The sequence below is a fragment of the Chrysochloris asiatica genome, unplaced genomic scaffold, assembly GCF_000296735.1.
Source record: "Chrysochloris asiatica unplaced genomic scaffold, ChrAsi1.0 scaffold00003, whole genome shotgun sequence".
Lineage (NCBI taxonomy): Eukaryota > Metazoa > Chordata > Mammalia > Afrosoricida > Chrysochloridae > Chrysochloris > Chrysochloris asiatica.
This window is the reverse complement of record NW_006408521.1, coordinates 22,971,415-22,988,247: the sequence shown is the minus strand read 5'-3', so window position 1 is coordinate 22,988,247 and position 16,833 is coordinate 22,971,415. Positions and strand designations below refer to the sequence as shown.

The window sequence follows — 16,833 nt, the reverse complement described above, 5'->3', positions numbered from 1 at the left end:
AGAGAGAGAGAGAGAGAGAGAGAGAGAGAGTCCTACTGTGGCACTGCAGGATAAGGTAATGCACTTGACTGCAAGGTCGATTTGAACTGCAAAGGTCGGTGGTTCAAACTCACCAGCAGCTCCTCGGAAACCCTATACAGGGTCACTATGAGTCGGAACGAACTCGACGGCAAGTAACAACAACAACATATTTATATGTGAGGGTAAGTAAAAAAAGTGTTGCTATAGGGTTCTAGTTCATATATGCACAGGTTTAGTCCAAACAAAATGTGTTTAAACATGTCTCTGAGATCAGTGAATGATTGCAGACAAGTTTTCCTAGTCATACACTTGTCTTAGTCTTGTTAGATGTCTTCAAAAGAAAAAAAAATAATAATAAAAGGATAGATTTTGTGCTGTGGAAAAAATGATTTTGAGGTCAGGGCTAATATAAAAATTTTAACAAAACTCAAGTTATCATTGTTCCAAATCGTTGTAGTTTTGTAACAGTTTTATGAGAATGCTGCTTCACATAAGACAATTGTTTCTAGGTGGATCAAGCATTTTAAGGGAGATTGGGAAGACCTTAAAAGTGGACCAAGAAAGGGAAGGCTGGCTGCCTTGACGAATGAAAAACCTGTGGCAGCAGTCCAGACGTTGGTGGAAGAAGACTGTAGAAATACCACATGATGTGAGAGCTAGTAACGTTGAGATTTCACATGGTTTGGTATTTTTAATTTTTAGTAAACATCTTGGCCTCAGCAAACTTTTGGTTCTATGTGTGCCAAAAACGTTGCGTAAAGTTCAGCTAGCTCAAAGAGCTAATCTTTTCATCAGTCTTTTAAGAAAGATTAAAGCTGGTGAAGACCATTTTATGGAATGAATTGTAACCTGGGACAAGTCTTGGATTTACCAATACAACGGTTCAGAGAGCAAGGTCCAATCCAAACAGTGGCTTCCAAGGGGATCTACTGGTTTGCAGAAAGGCCAACTCAGAGGGTTACGATGACTGGGTTTTTGGATAGATTTTCTAAAAGGACACGTGATGAATATGGAGGCGTATTGTAAAGATATTTTAAGAAAATTGAAAATTGCATTGGTGAGAAAGATGAAAATTGTGCCAAGGAATTTTTTTCCATCCCGACAGTGTACCTGCTCATTCTTTGAGGATAGCAAGGGTTGTCCTATGAGACTTTCATTGGGAAACCTTATTCAATTTACCCTATAGCCCTGATCTTGCCCCTTAGACTTCTTTTTATTCCCCAAACTCAAAGAACATTTAAAAGTAACCTGACTTGAGTCCCTTGAGGATGACCAAGCTGCTGTCTTGATTTGGTGTAACTCAAAGAGTTCAGAATCCTTCAGGGAATGGTTAGAGGCCTGGAAAGAAGGCCTTCATAAGTGTTTTGTCCAATATGGAGGATATACTGAGAAACAGTTGCTTTACATTTTGATATTTTAATTTAATAAGGGTTTCTATTATTTTATAGCAATGCTTTTGGACTTATCCTTGTACAGCGAGCAGTTTATCTTTTTGTTGCTGAGTTGCAGGAATTTAAAAAAAAATACATTTTAGATGTTAAACCCTTATCAGATGTATGGTTTTAAAATATTTTCTCCCATTCTGTAGGATTTCTTTTTTCTTTTGTTAATAAATCTTCCAACGCACAAATGTTTTTAATTATGAAGAAGTCCAATTTATCTACTTTGTCCTTTGATGCTCATATCTAAGAACCCAGTGACAAAGGTCCTGAGGCATTAATCTTATGTTTTGTTCTAAGAGTTTTATGGTTTTAGATTTTTGATTCATTTTGAGTTAATTTTCTATATGGTGTGGGTATGGGTCCAACTTTATTCTTTTTTATGTGGCGATTCAGTTATCCTTGCACATTTATTGAAAAGAGTCCTCTTTCCCCATTGGATGAACTTAGTTCCCTTTTCAAAAAGCAAGTGGTCATAGGGGTCTGGGTTTATTTCTGGTTTCTTCATTCTGTTCCACTGGTTTGTGAGTCTATTTTTACACCATTACAGCACTGTTGTTGTTGTTTTTTCTGTATATAAGTTTATTGTGAATTATAGTGCCATAAACATTTGTGTACAAGTTTATGTCTGGACATATGTTTTTGTTTCTTTTGGGTATATACCCAAGAGTGGACTTGCTGGGCTGTTTCTCTGATTTTAGAAATCATATTACAAAGAGCTCTGGTAATGTAGTGGTTACGAATCGGGTTGCTAACCTCAAGATTAGCAGTTTGAAACTACCAGCTGTTGCATGGGAGAAAGATGAGGCTATCTGCTTCCGTAAAGATTTACAGCCTTGGAAATCCTGTACAGGGTCACCATGAGTTGGAACCGACTCCACAGCACATAACCACCACCACCATTACTCTGGAATCCTATGGTGTCCTTTTTTTTTTTTTTTTTTAATGCTTTATTGTGAATTATGTGATAGTTTACATGGGAAGACATCAGCTTCACATTGATCCCATTGTATATCATTTCCTTGCCATGGTTACAATCCCTTCCATACAGCACTGCTTTGAGTACTGTAGCTTTATTCTTGTTGCTTGTGGTTTGAACTGCCAACCTTGTGGTTAGCAGTCCAGTGCTTATCCTACAGCTCCACATTGTATCTTTGTGTTGTATAGTTTTATAGTACTTTTGAAATAAGGACATGTGAGTCTTTTCACTTTGTTTTTTTTCAAGATTGCAACTCCACATAAATTGGAGAATTGGTTTATCCATTCTTGATTGTTCGAATTTTTTGTAGGAATTCAGTTTAATCTATAGATCACTTTGATTAGTGTTGATATCTTAACAATATTATATTTTCCAATCCAGGAAGTGGGATGCTCTTCCATTTATTTACATCTTCTTTAATTTCTTTCAGCAATGTATTATAGTTTTCAGTGTACACATGGATTTGGTAATTTCTTACTCTCCTTTCAGCTCTGACATTTTGTGACTGAAGCTACTATACGTCCAAATCACATAACTCCTGCCTCCTCCTCCACCAGTTCCTCATTGTGCTGTGGTTATCTTTCCATTTGATGCGCTTCATTCTTGTTAAGAGTATATGAAAACCAGAGAGGAGGAAGGCAGACAAGCCTTATACCCTCTTCCCCTGCCAGTCCACTTCCTTCAATGGCTCCCCAGAGTTTTCAGGTCCAAGTTCAAACTCATTAACTCAACATACTAGGTCTTGATTCTTAGAGCACATGGTCCCTGGGACCACCGGCATCAGAATCTTACTGCCTCATTTCCCTCTCAGATTGCTAACAATGCAGATTTTGTCTAAGAAGGTTTAGGGTGAGCCCTAGAAATAAGCATTTACACTAAGCACCCCAGGAGATTAAAAAAATGTATTAGTTGTGTTGGAACTTGTTTAAGTCATAGTACACAGAGTAAAGTACTCCTGGTATGGCCCAGTAGGATAAGTACTGGACTGTGAACAATAAGGTTGGAGGTTCAAACCCACCAGCTGCTCCTCAGAAACCCTATACAAAGTCACTATGAGTTGGAACGGACTCGATGGCAATTAACAAACCAACACAGGGTAAAAAATTCAAACAGTAAAAAAAATCATACACTGAAACTGTCCCGCTGCTACCATCCAGGTCCCTCCCTGCCCCCCGAAGCAGCCATCGTCACTGGTTTCAAATATAGTGTATTTCCAAGCACAAATCTAGGTGTATGTATGACTGACCACAGGAGCAGGCAAGGAGATTCTGAAAGCTTAGTAAATGCAGAGAAGGGCTGCACCAGGACGTCGGGGCTGTGCCCCCATCACCTCTCTAACCTGCTGCACCTTCTGCCATGCCCCAGCCTTTCAGAACTTGCCACAACTCAGCCATGTCTGCACCATGTTTCTGTGCCTTCACTCATGCAGTTTCATTTGTTGGAAAAGCCTTTCTTTCTGTTTTTCTGCCTTGTTGTTGTTAGGTGCTATTGGATCAGCTAAAACCACAGCAACTCTCTACACAAGTGAGAGAGTTGTGTACCGTCCTTACAGTCATTCAGATGTTTGAGTCCACTATTGCAATCACTGAGTCAGTCCATCTCATTGAGAGTCTTCCTGTTTCTTGCTGACTCTCGATTTTACCAAGCATGGTGTCCTTCTCCAGATGACATGCCAGAAGTCTGTTTATCCTTCATGGCTCAGTTCAAGTGTCTTCTCTACCAGGAAACCTTCCTGACCAACCCTGTGCTACACACTCTAGGTTTTGGTTCTTCCCTCTGCAATTCCACATCATCGGAACCAAACTGATCATTCTAGATGGGCTTTCTTGTGTCCTCTTTCCGTCCTCCCATAAGACTGTGAACATTTTTCCTGTGTCTTACTTCCTATTGAATTGCTGATTCTGGTGGTGCAATAGTTTAAGCACTGGGCGCTAACCAAAAGGTCAGCAGTTCTAACCCATCAGCTACTTTGTGGTTGAAAGATGTGGCAGTCTGCTTTCATAAACATTTATAACCCCGAGAGCCTTCGGGGTAGTTCTGCTACGTCCCACAGGGTCATTATGAGTCAGAATCATCTGGATGACAGTGGGATTTGGCTTGGTAAAATGCCTGACACATAGTAGCTAGATACTCAACTGTTGTTGTTAAATGCCATCGAGTCTCATAGAGACCCCGTATAGGTTTCTGAAAGCTGTAAATCTTCACAGGAGCAGAAAGCCTCATCTTTCCTCTGCTGAGAGTCTGGTGGACTCGAATCACAGAACTTGTGGTTTGCAGTCCAGTGTTTATCATATGGAGCTGCGATACTCAATATTGTTGTTTAGTGCCTTTGAGTTGGTTTCTATTCTTAGCGAACCTGTATAGGGTTTCTGAGGAGCAGCTGGTGAGCTTGTACCGTCGGCCTTGAAGTTCAAACTGACTTTGCAGTCCAGTACACTAACCCACAGCGCCACACCAAGATACTCAATAGATGGTGTTTAAAACATACCTGAATAGTGGGCATTCTCTCTCATTTCTGCCTTTGGAAATTTGAAAACACAAACCACTGTGCTTCTCAGTCTTCTTATGCACGTTCTCCAGGTTCTTGTTGCTCCAGGAGAGGCTGGTAGAGGTGGGGGAGGGGACCCTGCACAGGAAACTAGAGGGGGGGGGGGGGGGGGAGGCTCGCTCATCAAGTCACAAGCCGAGGATGCCCTCCACTGCAGGACAAGCACGTGCAGCTGAGGGATTCAGAGGAAGCTCATATGTTGGGGATGGGAGTGACCACCCTAATTTCCCTCAGGGGATTGCCCTGAGATGGCTTGGTGGAGCTTTCCTGGCAGACACATTGTACCAGGCCTGCCGCCTCCTCACCCGTGTGGAGGGAGCAGGTGGCCCAGCTACAGGGATGGAGCTCCAACAGAGGGAGGGGCATGGGAGAGGAAATTGAAAAAACAAAGGGGGTTTGGGGGGTGTGGCTGGCCAGGCGGTTGTTTAAAGAGTAAATGTGCTGGGAACGTTAATGAGCTGCGTTCATTCATGGCGAGCTGCCTCCTAAATTGGGGAGCCAGCCAGGTTCTGGGGTGGAGGAACTGGGGATGGGAGCCAAGTTGGGGAGCTGCCCGGCTGCTGGGGCAGGACCTCCCGTGATGGGCTGGCGAGGGGAGTCTTTGTCCCAGGTCTGAGGGAGGGGCTGTTTCCTACCCCCCTTCAAAGGAAAGGCCAGGTCTTGCCAGGCTGTGACAACTTGGCGCCATGCCTGCTTGGGATTCACTGTCCAGGCTAGTCTGGAAGCTTCTAGGGTAGAGGGTCGCCCTGTGGACTGCAGGCAGGGCCGATTTTATAGCCCCCTGCCCATTCCCACCCCTCCTGTGCCCCTTCATCCTACCACTCTGAAGACTCCAGGGCATATGCCTGATGAACCAACACTCTGCCCCTTCCTCACATGAAGCTTAGTTTCTGAGGGTGGTGGTGGTGTGTGCCATCCTCTGGAGCAGAACATGGAAGATCAGATATCTTCAACAGTCTGAGTGTCATCTGTGACAGGCCTATTAAGTGTTAGGTGCTGGGGTAAGTGTCAAAGTGAGGCAGCTAGTGTGAACTGTCTCTATCTCAGGCGGAGTGTTGGAGGAGCCCATTAAGTAAACAGTTCAGCCTTCACGTAAAGAGGGAAGAAACCAAGCAGCTGGTGCAGAGAGAGGCCCAAGTTCTCCTTAGTTTGAGGATTTAACTCAGGTCAGGCTAAGACATTTGGGGAAGACCACCGAGGGGAGGCGTGGTTGAGTCCTGGTGGAGGAGTAGGAATTTGTGAGAGAGAGAGGGGAGACCACCTTGCTGGCTGCGGAGCTCTAGCCTGACTTGTGGAAACCAGTTTATTGGTTGCTGCCTAGTCGTCCCCACTCATGACGACCTCAGGAGTGTCTGAGTAGAACTGTGCTCCACAGGATTTGCAATGGCTGAGTTTTCTTATGTAGATTCTACTGATGACACCCCTGTGTGTGTCAGAGTAGAACTGTGCTCCACAGGATTTGCAAGGACTGATTTTTGGGAATTACAACAGCTTTCTTCCAAGATGTCTTTGGGTGAATCTGAACCTCCAACTTTTTGGTTAGTGCCAAATGTGTTAACATTTGCACCACCCAGAGATTTGTGGGAAGGTTCCCCAAAATTTTACCACACTGGAACCCCTTAGAGAGTGCCCTCCCCCAAGTTGTCATTGGATTGAAGCTCAAGAACCTGGGGCCCTGAATGGAAATCCATGGGGATGGGATGTGAAAACATTCCAAGAAGGAAAAAAGGAAGTGTCAAACCCCACAAAATCAGTCATGTTAATTGTGAGCTTGTCAGATACTGGTCACAACTTTATCTAGACTGTGATAGTGGAGATACTGCAAAATTTTCATCAAGATTGAAAAGAAAAATGAAGGAAAACCAGTAGTTTTGGGTACTTGTTGGGGGATAAGGCTTTAATCTTGTGAAGCCTAGACTATCTCTTCTACTCCAATTTTATCCACGCTGTGCCTGCCCATCTCTCTTTTTGCTTTCTCCTAAAGGGAAACCCAGGTAGCCAGCTCATGTGAGATGCTCAATTCTTTCTTCTTATCTGTTTGTCGGCAATCTTTCACCGGGGGCTGGCCCAATAGACAGATGATGCCTGAGTTTTATGGAGCACCAGAGAACCATATCTCTCCCTGGTCTGGGGAGGGCCTTCATTTTTTCTTGGTTTGAGGATTATCTTCAGACCTGGATTTCTCTTCCACACCCAAATCCAAAACCGTGTGCACACCTGCTCCATAGTATAAGAAAGTCCCTACCCAAGGGAGAGCTAAAGGTCTGGGACCTGATCTTGGTGGTCAGGGTGCTTCTCTTGGGGGCAGGTCACCCCAGCCCTTCTACAGCCCCCTCTCTGCTGTCCTTTGATGATATTTACCCCTTTCTGGATATTAGTTTTGATCTGTTTTCACCTGTCAGAGATGGTGGAACACTGCTGGATATTAGCTAGGTTTTCAGCACCCGCTGATGGCTTTATAAAGGAAGAAATGGCATCTTCTCAGTGACCAAATGTACGAATCACGGTCATTTTTAACCTGGTGCTACTGCTCAGTGTTCTTCTTTGTGAAGTGGGACGGTTGCCTTTGTGTGTGTGTGCGTGTGTAGAATGTGTTGAGGAAGGAGTATATTGAGTTATACTTGCCCTAGTGGTTTTGTGTCCTCCTTCACCCAAGGCTCTGCCCTGAGGTCTAAGGCTAAGAAGGTAGGTGGCTTGGAGATGCCACCTGGGGCGCGGGGCATCTCTAAGATATGACAAAGATATGACAAAGCAAGTCTGGTGGGGTTTGGAGGCTGCTTCCGCCGCTGTCGTCGGGGGAAGCTTGGCTGTGGCCCCGGGGGAGGGGGTCCAGGCAACAAAATAGATTCCCTCTCCTCCCTGAACTGGCAGCTGGAACCACCCGGGCGAGGTGCGTGGGTCTAAGTGTCTATGTCCTTAGTGTGTGTGTGTCCGCCGAAGGCCCACATCGGACAGGTTGAGTCGGGGCTCCACTCCCCTCCCCCGCAGCCCAGCCTGGTCTCGGCGCCTCTAAGGTTCCACCTTTGAAACTGTAGGCGGCTCGCAGCCCAGTGGTCGTCAGGAGGCGGGGGCCCGGGCGCCCGGGAGAGGGGAGGAGTCTGGCCCTGGATGTGTGCTTTTCGATTGATGGATGACTGCCGGGTGGGGGCGAGCGTGCGGGTGTGAGAGTGTGTGAGTGTGTGTGTGCGCGCGGGGTGCGTGCGCGCGCGGGGCCTGCCCATTTTCCTCCTCGCAGCAGTCAGTTGGGAGCTGGAGGGAGGGAGAGAGGGAGACCCAGGCAGCGAGAAACAGGAGAGGAGCTGAGCGCCCTCCGCCGAGGGGCCCTCCCTGCAACCGCGCACAGGCGTCGTCGCTTGGAGGAGCAAGGTGCCTTCCTGCCCTCAAGGGCGCAGAGCACAAATCCGCAATCTCTTCGGTGGCTTTGCCCCGGGACTGCACCTGAAGGCGGCCCCGGACGGGGATGGTAAGAGGCTGACGCCGTCTGGCATGCAAGCGGGACGCGGCGAGGGCACCATGGTGCTGATGCCCCGGAGGGGCTCCTCTACGGGGCTCGTCCGGCCTGAGCTCTGGTTGCTGCTGTGGGCAGCTGCGTGGCGCCTGGGGGCGACGGCGTGCCCCGCCCTCTGCACCTGCACTGGCACCACGGTGGACTGCCATGGCACGGGGCTTCAGGCCATCCCGAAGAACATCCCACGGAGCACCGAGCGCCTGTAAGTATGGCCTCCACCCGCTGGCCCGTAGGAGCCCCAAGGTTGCTCTCCCACTCAAATGCAATTCAGGACCGGGGGTGGGAACAGGACTGTTGGGGCCCCCGCTCCACGGCTCCTAGACGGGTCAGTGCCTGAGAGGTCTTTTCCGAGTCAGGAGCAGGGGCACAGTTGCTTCGTTTTCTCCGGGATGCAAACGATCCTCGCGGGGGTTGTCATCTTCCCATCCTCACACCTGCACCCGCGCTCATCACGGGCAGGCCCTTCCCACTGCGCCAGCACTTTATTCCTACAGGGTGTCTGCGAATTTGTGCCAGAAAGCCTTCCTGTCACCTACAGGGAAGCTTCCCCCACACGCTGCGCACAAGATCTCCTTTTGCGCACTGGGACCTTGGAATGTGTACTGGGCTGGATGTGTGGGTTTGGGCTCTGATGGGCGACAGAGTGGGATTGGGTTGAAGCTTTTAGTCTCCCTATTGTTTGTCCCAGAGCCTAAAGTATCCTTTCCTTGCAGGTGTCAGGCATTGGTCCTCCACTTGGCCACTTCCCTCATATCCAGCTGTCCCCAACCCAGACAGACAATGGGACCTAAGGGCTTTGGGTTTGGGGTTTGTGTATGTTAAATTCAGCACCTAGAGATGGTCTATAGTTCCATGAGTAATGCCAAGAGGTCAGGATCTTGGAGTCAGAGACCCAAGGGCAAAGAAATTGACCATGACAAATTTTCTTTATTCATTATTTCTCTTCCCTCTGTTCTCTACCACTTCTGAATTCTTGAAGACACTCAGCCCTTTCCAAGCCCACTGAGCTTTAGAGCATGTGTGTGTGTGTGACTAGCCTGTGTGTGTTTACAGACCTGTACAATTAGCTATGGGAGATTCTCCTGTGGAATCCACAGGATCTGAGTTACTCCCTCAGTGTCTGAGAGCCCCTGCGTGGGCTGAGTGTGTGGATGGTTGGTCACATGCAGGCCCTTTTGTGCTGCTCACAGAGGCTCACTTACTCCACTAGGAGATGTTGGAACTGGACCTTGGAGAAGATTGCTGTGCTCTTGAAACCTGCTTACTCCTTCCCGCACTCCTGGGCAACTGCAGGGGCTTGCAGGAAAAGCAGGCAGATTTTGATAACTTTTGAGCACATTTTCATACCTCTCAGCTGGTCAGAGGCAGAAATCTGACCCTGGGAAGATCTGTCTCCTGGATCAAACTCTGTACCCAGGTCAGCAATTAGTAAGACACATTTGTCCCAGACTCTTTCTGACTGAGTCTGAAAAATTCCCTTGGAGGTTTTGAAGAATTTGCAGTCTTTGCCTGGATGGTCATTGGTGTGTGTATGTGTATGAGCGTGTGTGTACTGTGGGTTGAGGAGGGAATAGGGAGTGAAGACAGGCTGATTTGCCATCCCCCAGGTTAGCCTATGCTTATCCTGTGTGGACCTAGAGAGGAACTGAGGACAGAAGCTTGTCCAGAGGACCCCTGCGGGTGCAGGGTCACTTTCCACACCTGGTTCCCTTGTCTGTCCAGTGGAGTATTTATCCTGCAGCTGTTACCCTGGTAGCAACCTAGATCTGGGATATATTAGCCCCTCTTCTTTGTTTTTGAACTTAAATCTTGACACCAGGCCCGGGTCCTTGCTCTCTCAAAATCTTTAGTTGTTTATTTTTTTAAACCTTTAGTTTTTAGGGCAGAGTTTGTTTAGACTTTCATGAACTCTAAGCCCTTTTGCCATCAGAATGATATGGAAATGAAATTTCCTAGTTCAGAGGAAAGAGCTGGGGCTCTGGGAGTCACACTGCTTGGGGTGGAGCCTTAGCTTTGCAGGTTTATTAGCTGTGTGACTTTGGGCAAGTTACTTAACTTCTCTGAGCCTTGCTACATCAGGAAAATGGGGCTACTGATACATACATAATGTCTGGTTCCTGTGAGGACTGAAGTTACTGTATGTATGTTATGATGCCCTCTAAGTGAGTACCAACCAATATGATGATAGGATCTGGAGAGGAGTTTCATTGTTTAATTTGGCAAAGGTACCTGAGGCGAGGCACCAGGCCGGGAACATCTAGCTGTAAGCTCTTAGAAATGGCCAGATCAACAACATTGGGAGTGGGAGCTTTGGGTGGGAAGCTCTTTTCTGGGACGAAGAGGCTTTTCAGAGTTTGGGCCATTTTCTAGGACAGTGGTTGAGTCAGATTTTGCCAAGTGGGAGAGAGTAGGCAGTGCTGGCAGAAGTAATGGCAGCAGCAAAAAGCCTGCTGCAGGTATGAGTGTACCTGCCCCAGTGTGTGAATGGGTCAGCATTTCCGCGTTGTGGAAACATGTTGTACCTAGTGGGCTGGAAAGAGGTTGGAAAGGGTCGGGGAGGCCTTTCTCTGTTTCACATTTTTCCTCTGCAGACTGCAGGGTCCAGCCCTGGCAGTGGGATGGGTGGCTGTCTGGTCTTTTGCTCTGTGCATAAGGCTTCTCAGACTGGGATGCAGAGAGCAGAGGGGGCCTGCCTTTGCAATATGCAGGCCTGAGAGTGAGCCATTTAAAAAGGAAAAGAGCATCCTGAAGGAGACCTTGGTGAGCACCCAGGAGGACTTGGAATAACTGGTAATGCTCTCTCTAATCAATATGGGTGTTGTGCAGTATCAGAGCCTGAAACAGCAGCTTCTCCAGACTGTGAAATTTTTATAGAGCGCAGCTGTGCATTTACCTTTTTGCCCTCTGGACAGTTTCTACAGTAGCCTGTGAAGCTGGCAACTTTATGATCACATATTCCATAACTCCTGGCTCAGGTTCTGTCTCTACAAATGGGCAGAAACTGTCATTGGTTTGCTGCGCTGACTTCTGGGAAGAGGTTGTGCAGGCCCCAGAGCTGCAGAGGAAATTGGTTCAGCCAGAGGGGTTATGGGGCTGGTGGACCGGGTGGGAAAGGGATACTAAATAATTCACTGTAATGGAACAATTAAAATACAGAGCCGGGTGGCAGAAGGCCTGGGAAGCTTCATCTCTTTGTAGGGCCTGTGCTCAGAGGGACCCGGCCTGCTTCTCGACATTTCCCCCCCCTCCCCTTCCACTCTAGGAGCTTAACTTTCTTTTTTTTTCCCTTCTAATTAGAAAAATCTTCTGGATTAAAGGGAGACTTCGGAGCTATTTTTGGTTGAAGGTTTGAAAACTGTTTCGTGGCAATAGTTTCAGGGGTTCATCCTTGATGGCTCCAGAAAGTCTGGATTTCCTGAGAATTTGAAATTCTGTTCCCTGTTTTCCCTCTTTGTGATCACAGTGGAATCAAATTGACAACACCAACTCAAAAGCTCAGCTAGGAAGCTTAGGGGGCAGTGAGTTTATGTTAATGGGGTAGGAATTCAGAAAAGGAGGTTGAGAGTGGTTGAAGAATGTAATCAACATCACTGAAGTGTGCATCTAGAAATTGTTGAATTGCTATAATGTTTTGCTGTGTATGTTCTCAACAATTCAAAAAACAAACAAAGAAACAAGAAGAAAACTCCATCTGTATTGGACGAGCGTGTCCAGGAGAGTGAGATAAGAGAGTGAGGAAAGTGTAGGAACTGCTTTTCCCCTCTCTTTAGGCCCCTTTCGGGAGAGACATTCCCAGAGTCCTTTGGCTTGTCAATGGAGAATGCAGAGAGCAGGAAGGGCTCCTGGGAAAGCTGCTGCCTTCCGTTTGCTCTCAGATCTAGGACTTGCTCTCTTGTCTTCCTCACTTCGCCCCCTTTGCCTCCTTGCTAGTTTGTCCACCCTGCCCCAGCTGGGGCATGTGCAGAGGCCCAGGAGGCCCCTTGCTGAGTCTGGAGGTCCTGTTCACCAGGGCACGGGCACCCTGAGGCTGGTTGTCTGTGGGCCTTGTTTGGAAATTTCAGCAGTGATTGGATGATGGTGGTGGTGAGTGGGGTGAGGAGGTCAGCTAAGTCTGTGGGCTCTACCAGGGGCCCTGCCTGGTCTATACACTACAGGCTCAGGCTCTGGTTTAGTAGCAGGTGTACCGGGCTAGCTGGGATCTGGATTGGAGCCCCAGCTTTGAATGACTGGTACCCGGAACCCCTGTTGACTCACTTTACCTCTTTCTCCATCTATGTTGTTTTGTGTTTTTGAGTCAGCTCTAACATGGTGACCCCAAATGTTACAGAGTAGAACCACAGGGTTTTCTTGACTATAATCTTTATGAAAGCAGATGGTCAGGCCTTTTCTTCCTCAGTGCTGCTGAGTAGGTTTGAACTTCCAACCTTTTTTTAACAGTCAAGGGCAGTTTGTGCCACCCAGGCATCCTCTCCATCAATCAATGGGGTAATGGCAGCTTTGTAGGTTAATAATGAGGATTAAGTGAGAACATGCCTGCCAGGGCTGGAAGCTGTGCTTAGAAAGTGTCCCACTTTCCCTCTGCCTCTGGGGGTAACACCTACTACCTCATAGGGCCTTTGCAAGGATTAGCTCACCCTCTGTTTGTCCTCTAGTGGTACGAACAGAGAAAGTACTTGACTGTTAAACAAAAGGTTGCAGGTTCAAATCTACCTAGTGGTGGCTTGAAAGAAAGGCCTGGTGATGTACTTCCCAAAAATCAGCCATTGAAACCCCCACGGAGCACAGTTCTGCTCTGTGTGGTCGCGTAAGTCAGAGTCGACTTGATGACAACTAGTTTAATTTTTTTGGTTTTAAGTTTGCAAAAATGCAGGATAAAGGGTGATTCAAATATTAGGTGCTATTACTGTTATTTTTTTTATTTGAGAAACTCAAGATGAAGGTGTGGGGGTTCACGGTGAGGCACCAGAGAGCTCGGTAGGTAAGCGTGTGAGCTTTGTCTACGGTTACAAGCTGCCTTTCGAGAGTCTGTCTGCTCAGCTTCTCAGTTCCTGGGCATCTTTGTCCTCTTCCCTAAGATTTAGAGACAGGGCACAGAGTGGTGCCACACAGGGAGTCTGCAGGTGGACAGTGGTGATGGCCTGGTCCTGGGGCTCGGCTTGGCCACTCACCAGCTGGAGCATGTTCTAGGTGTAACTCATTCAACAGCTGTCTACTGAGGGCTGCGTGTGTCAAGTGAATTGTGCTGAGCAAAACCGATACCACCTTTCTCTCCCTGAGTTTCAGTGTAGCACTGGAGAGATAGGAGTCCTGGTGGGGCCAGTGGAGATAGATAGGAGTCCTGGTGGGGCTTGGCTGCTAGCTGAAAGGTTCCAACCCACCCCCCCACCCCACCCCCCAGTGGCTCCTTGCGAGAAAACCCTGGTGATCTGCTTCCATAAAGATTACCACCAAGGGTACTCTAGGGGAAAGTTCTGCTCTGATACATGAGGTCACTGGGAGCTGGAATCAACTCAATGGCACTCAACACCAACAACAAGGAAGGGAGACAGAGACTGATGACATTATAGGAGAAGAAACATGTAATGGTAAATGGAGAGAAGTGCTCTAAGGGGGGCGATGAAAGACCCTGCTCTGAAGGGTGGTCAGGAGAATGACTCACAATAATACGACAACAAGCACTGTACACCAGGCCTGGCAAGTGCCCTGTAAATGGTGGCATTATTATGGTTATTAAGGTGACAGGGACTCGCAAGATCGTGAAAGGAACTTGGGCATCACTCAGTGCTGAATCCCACCTGCCCTTCTCTTCCTTCAGTGACATTCTGGGTCCCCTAGGGGCCCTGGAACGCACATTGCTGGGCTGACCCTTTCTCCACCTTGGCCAGGCTGCCCGAGGCTGCCAGCAGGGGCGGCCGTGCTCTTTTGGGGCAGGCGTCTGGGACGGGTTGCTCCTGCATTATTGGGAGCAGACGTGCACTTGGCGGAATTGCCTCCTTCAGTTCTGTGCCGGCATTAGCAGCTCGGCAGGGCTCTTGCTTAATGGGATTTTCTTCCCAAATGCTGTAATTATCACCATACAAATACTTATTACCCAGAGCAGATGACGGCCGGGCCTTGGGCAGTAGCCAGGGAGCTGGGCTGGGCTTGGGGGTGGAGAATTGGCTCTCCTTTTTGGAACCCGGCCTGTGGCCAACAAACAGCTGTTGGGCACCTGCCATAAGCACAGTGTCAGAGAGGTTGGGGTACGGACCCTCTCCTCAGGGAGCTGGTGAGGTCTATCCATGAAAGAACAAACATGTGTCTGAGGACACAGATCACAGTGGGTACCAGTGCAGGCTGTGGTGTGAGAATGGCTCTGTTTAAATCCTGGCTCCATCAACTACCACATGAGAGATTTTGGGCAAGCCACTGGAGACTTGATTTCCTCATCTGCAAAATGGGGCCAATGATAGAACTTAACTCATAGGCCTGTGAAGTACAATAAGAGAATCCCAGCAAAGTGCTTAGGATAATGGCTGGTGTGTAGCCAGGGATTTATTAAATGAGGGTGATGAGATTTTTCATCAAGCGTGAAAGATAAAAAAAAAAAGAGTGAAAGATAGTAAAGGAAGGATTGCTCTAGTGATGGAGGAAGTGGGATTTGAACCAGTCCTTGACGTTTGAGCAAAACTTAGGCAAATAGGTGAAGTGAGGGCAAGATTGTTGTTGTTGTTAAGTACCTTCAAGTCTATTATGATTCATAGTGACCCTGTAGAGGGTTTCCAAGGAGCGACTGGTGGGCTTGAACTGCAGACCTTGCAGTTAGCAGTCTAGTACTTATAGTGCCACACCGACTCTTTCTGTCGCTCTCTATGTGTGTGTATGTATACTCATAATACATGTACATACATGCGTTTGTATATATGAGGGGGCTACACAAAGTTTGTGGAAAAATCCAATATCATATACATGCAGTTTTTATTGAGAATGTTCCCTGTGCACTGGAATGGAGTGTGTATTGTGCAGCTGTTGGGTTGAGTGCTCTGTATAAATCTGTGAGGTCGAGTTGATTGACAGTGTTGTTTACTTCTTCTGTGTTGAGTTCCTTTCTAGTTATACCTGTAACTTCTTGCTGAACCATTTGAGTGTAGATTGGAGACACTGCAACTTTCTTCCTCCAAATAGTATATTTTCTAATTACAGTTTCTAAGTGCTATTGAGTCAGTTCTGTCTCATAGTGACCATGTATAGGGTTTCCAAGGAGCGAGTGGTGGTTTGAACTGCTGACCTTGTGGTTAGCAGTCCAGTGCTCATTCTACAGTGCCACACCAGGACTCCCTAAGAACAGTTGTTGAATACTGCTGGGTTGGTACTGACTCACAATCACCCTCTATAAGGTTTCCAAGGAGCAGCTGGTGAGCTTGAACCACAGACCTTTTGGTTCAACCCGACCTTACAGTCCAGCACATTAACCTGCAGCAATATCAAAATCATGAAATTGATAATTGATGTAATTGTTGTTAAGTGCCCTTGAGTCAGTTCTGAGCAATAGTGACCCTGTATAAGGGTTCCTGAGGAGTAACTGCTGAACTGTTGTGCTTGAACCGCCGACCTTGTGATTCAAACTGACTCTGTAGTTCAGTGCACTAATCCACGGCACCATGTTGCTGTTGTCAGGTGCCATCGAGTTGGTACCGACTCATAGCCACCCTATGCACAGCAGAACGCAACACTGCCCGATCCACAGCACCATTTGTTTTTGTTGTTGTTGTGTGCCTGGAGTTGGTTCTGACTCATAGTGACCCTGTACAGGGTTTCCGAGGTTGTAAATCTTTACGGGAGTAGAAAGCCTCATCTTTCTCCCATGGAACAGCTGGTAGTTTCGAACTGCTGACCGTGAGATTAGCAGCCCGATTTGTAACCACTATGCTACCACAGTACCATGTTGTTGTTGTTAGGTGCTATCGAGTCGGTACTGACTTACAACGACCTTATACAAAGCTGAACGAAACACTGTCCAATCCTGGGCCCACCTCACTACTGTTGCCACACTTGAGTCCATTGATGCTGCCACTTGGCCAATCCATCTTGCTGGGGGTCATCCTCTTTTTCTCTAACCCTCCACCTTACCAAACATGATATCCTTCTCCAGCGACTGTTCCCTCCTGACCATATGTCTGAAGTGTGATGCTATCTAATTCAAAGTTCATATTCAAATTTCATCAAGTTTTCCAATAATGCCTTTTATGGAGATTTTAGAATCCCTGGGTGGTGCAAACAATTAAGTACTTGGCTACTAACCAAAAGGTTGATGGTTCAAACCCACCCAGAGGTGCCTCAGAAGCTAGATCTAGTGATC

At 47.3% G+C, this 16,833-nt stretch overlaps 2 protein-coding genes across 2 annotated transcripts in view; both read left to right on the top strand.

Annotated features, from left to right (window-relative positions):
• Window positions 1-7,723, top strand: part of ARHGAP19 (Rho GTPase activating protein 19) — a 142,244-nt gene extending 134,521 nt beyond the window's left edge. Inside the window, exon 12 of the mRNA XM_006831456.1 lies at window positions 7,644-7,723. Coding sequence (XP_006831519.1) covers window positions 7,644-7,723 — 80 coding nt within the window. The remainder of the gene's footprint in view (window positions 1-7,643) is intronic.
• A 548-nt stretch (window positions 7,724-8,271) lies between these two features.
• The window catches only part of SLIT1 (slit homolog 1 (Drosophila)), a 220,951-nt gene continuing 212,389 nt past the window's right edge, over window positions 8,272-16,833 (top strand). The window contains exon 1 of the mRNA XM_006831197.1: window positions 8,272-8,697. Within this exon, the coding sequence (XP_006831260.1) occupies window positions 8,474-8,697 (224 nt within the window). The 5' untranslated portion in view covers window positions 8,272-8,473. The remainder of the gene's footprint in view (window positions 8,698-16,833) is intronic.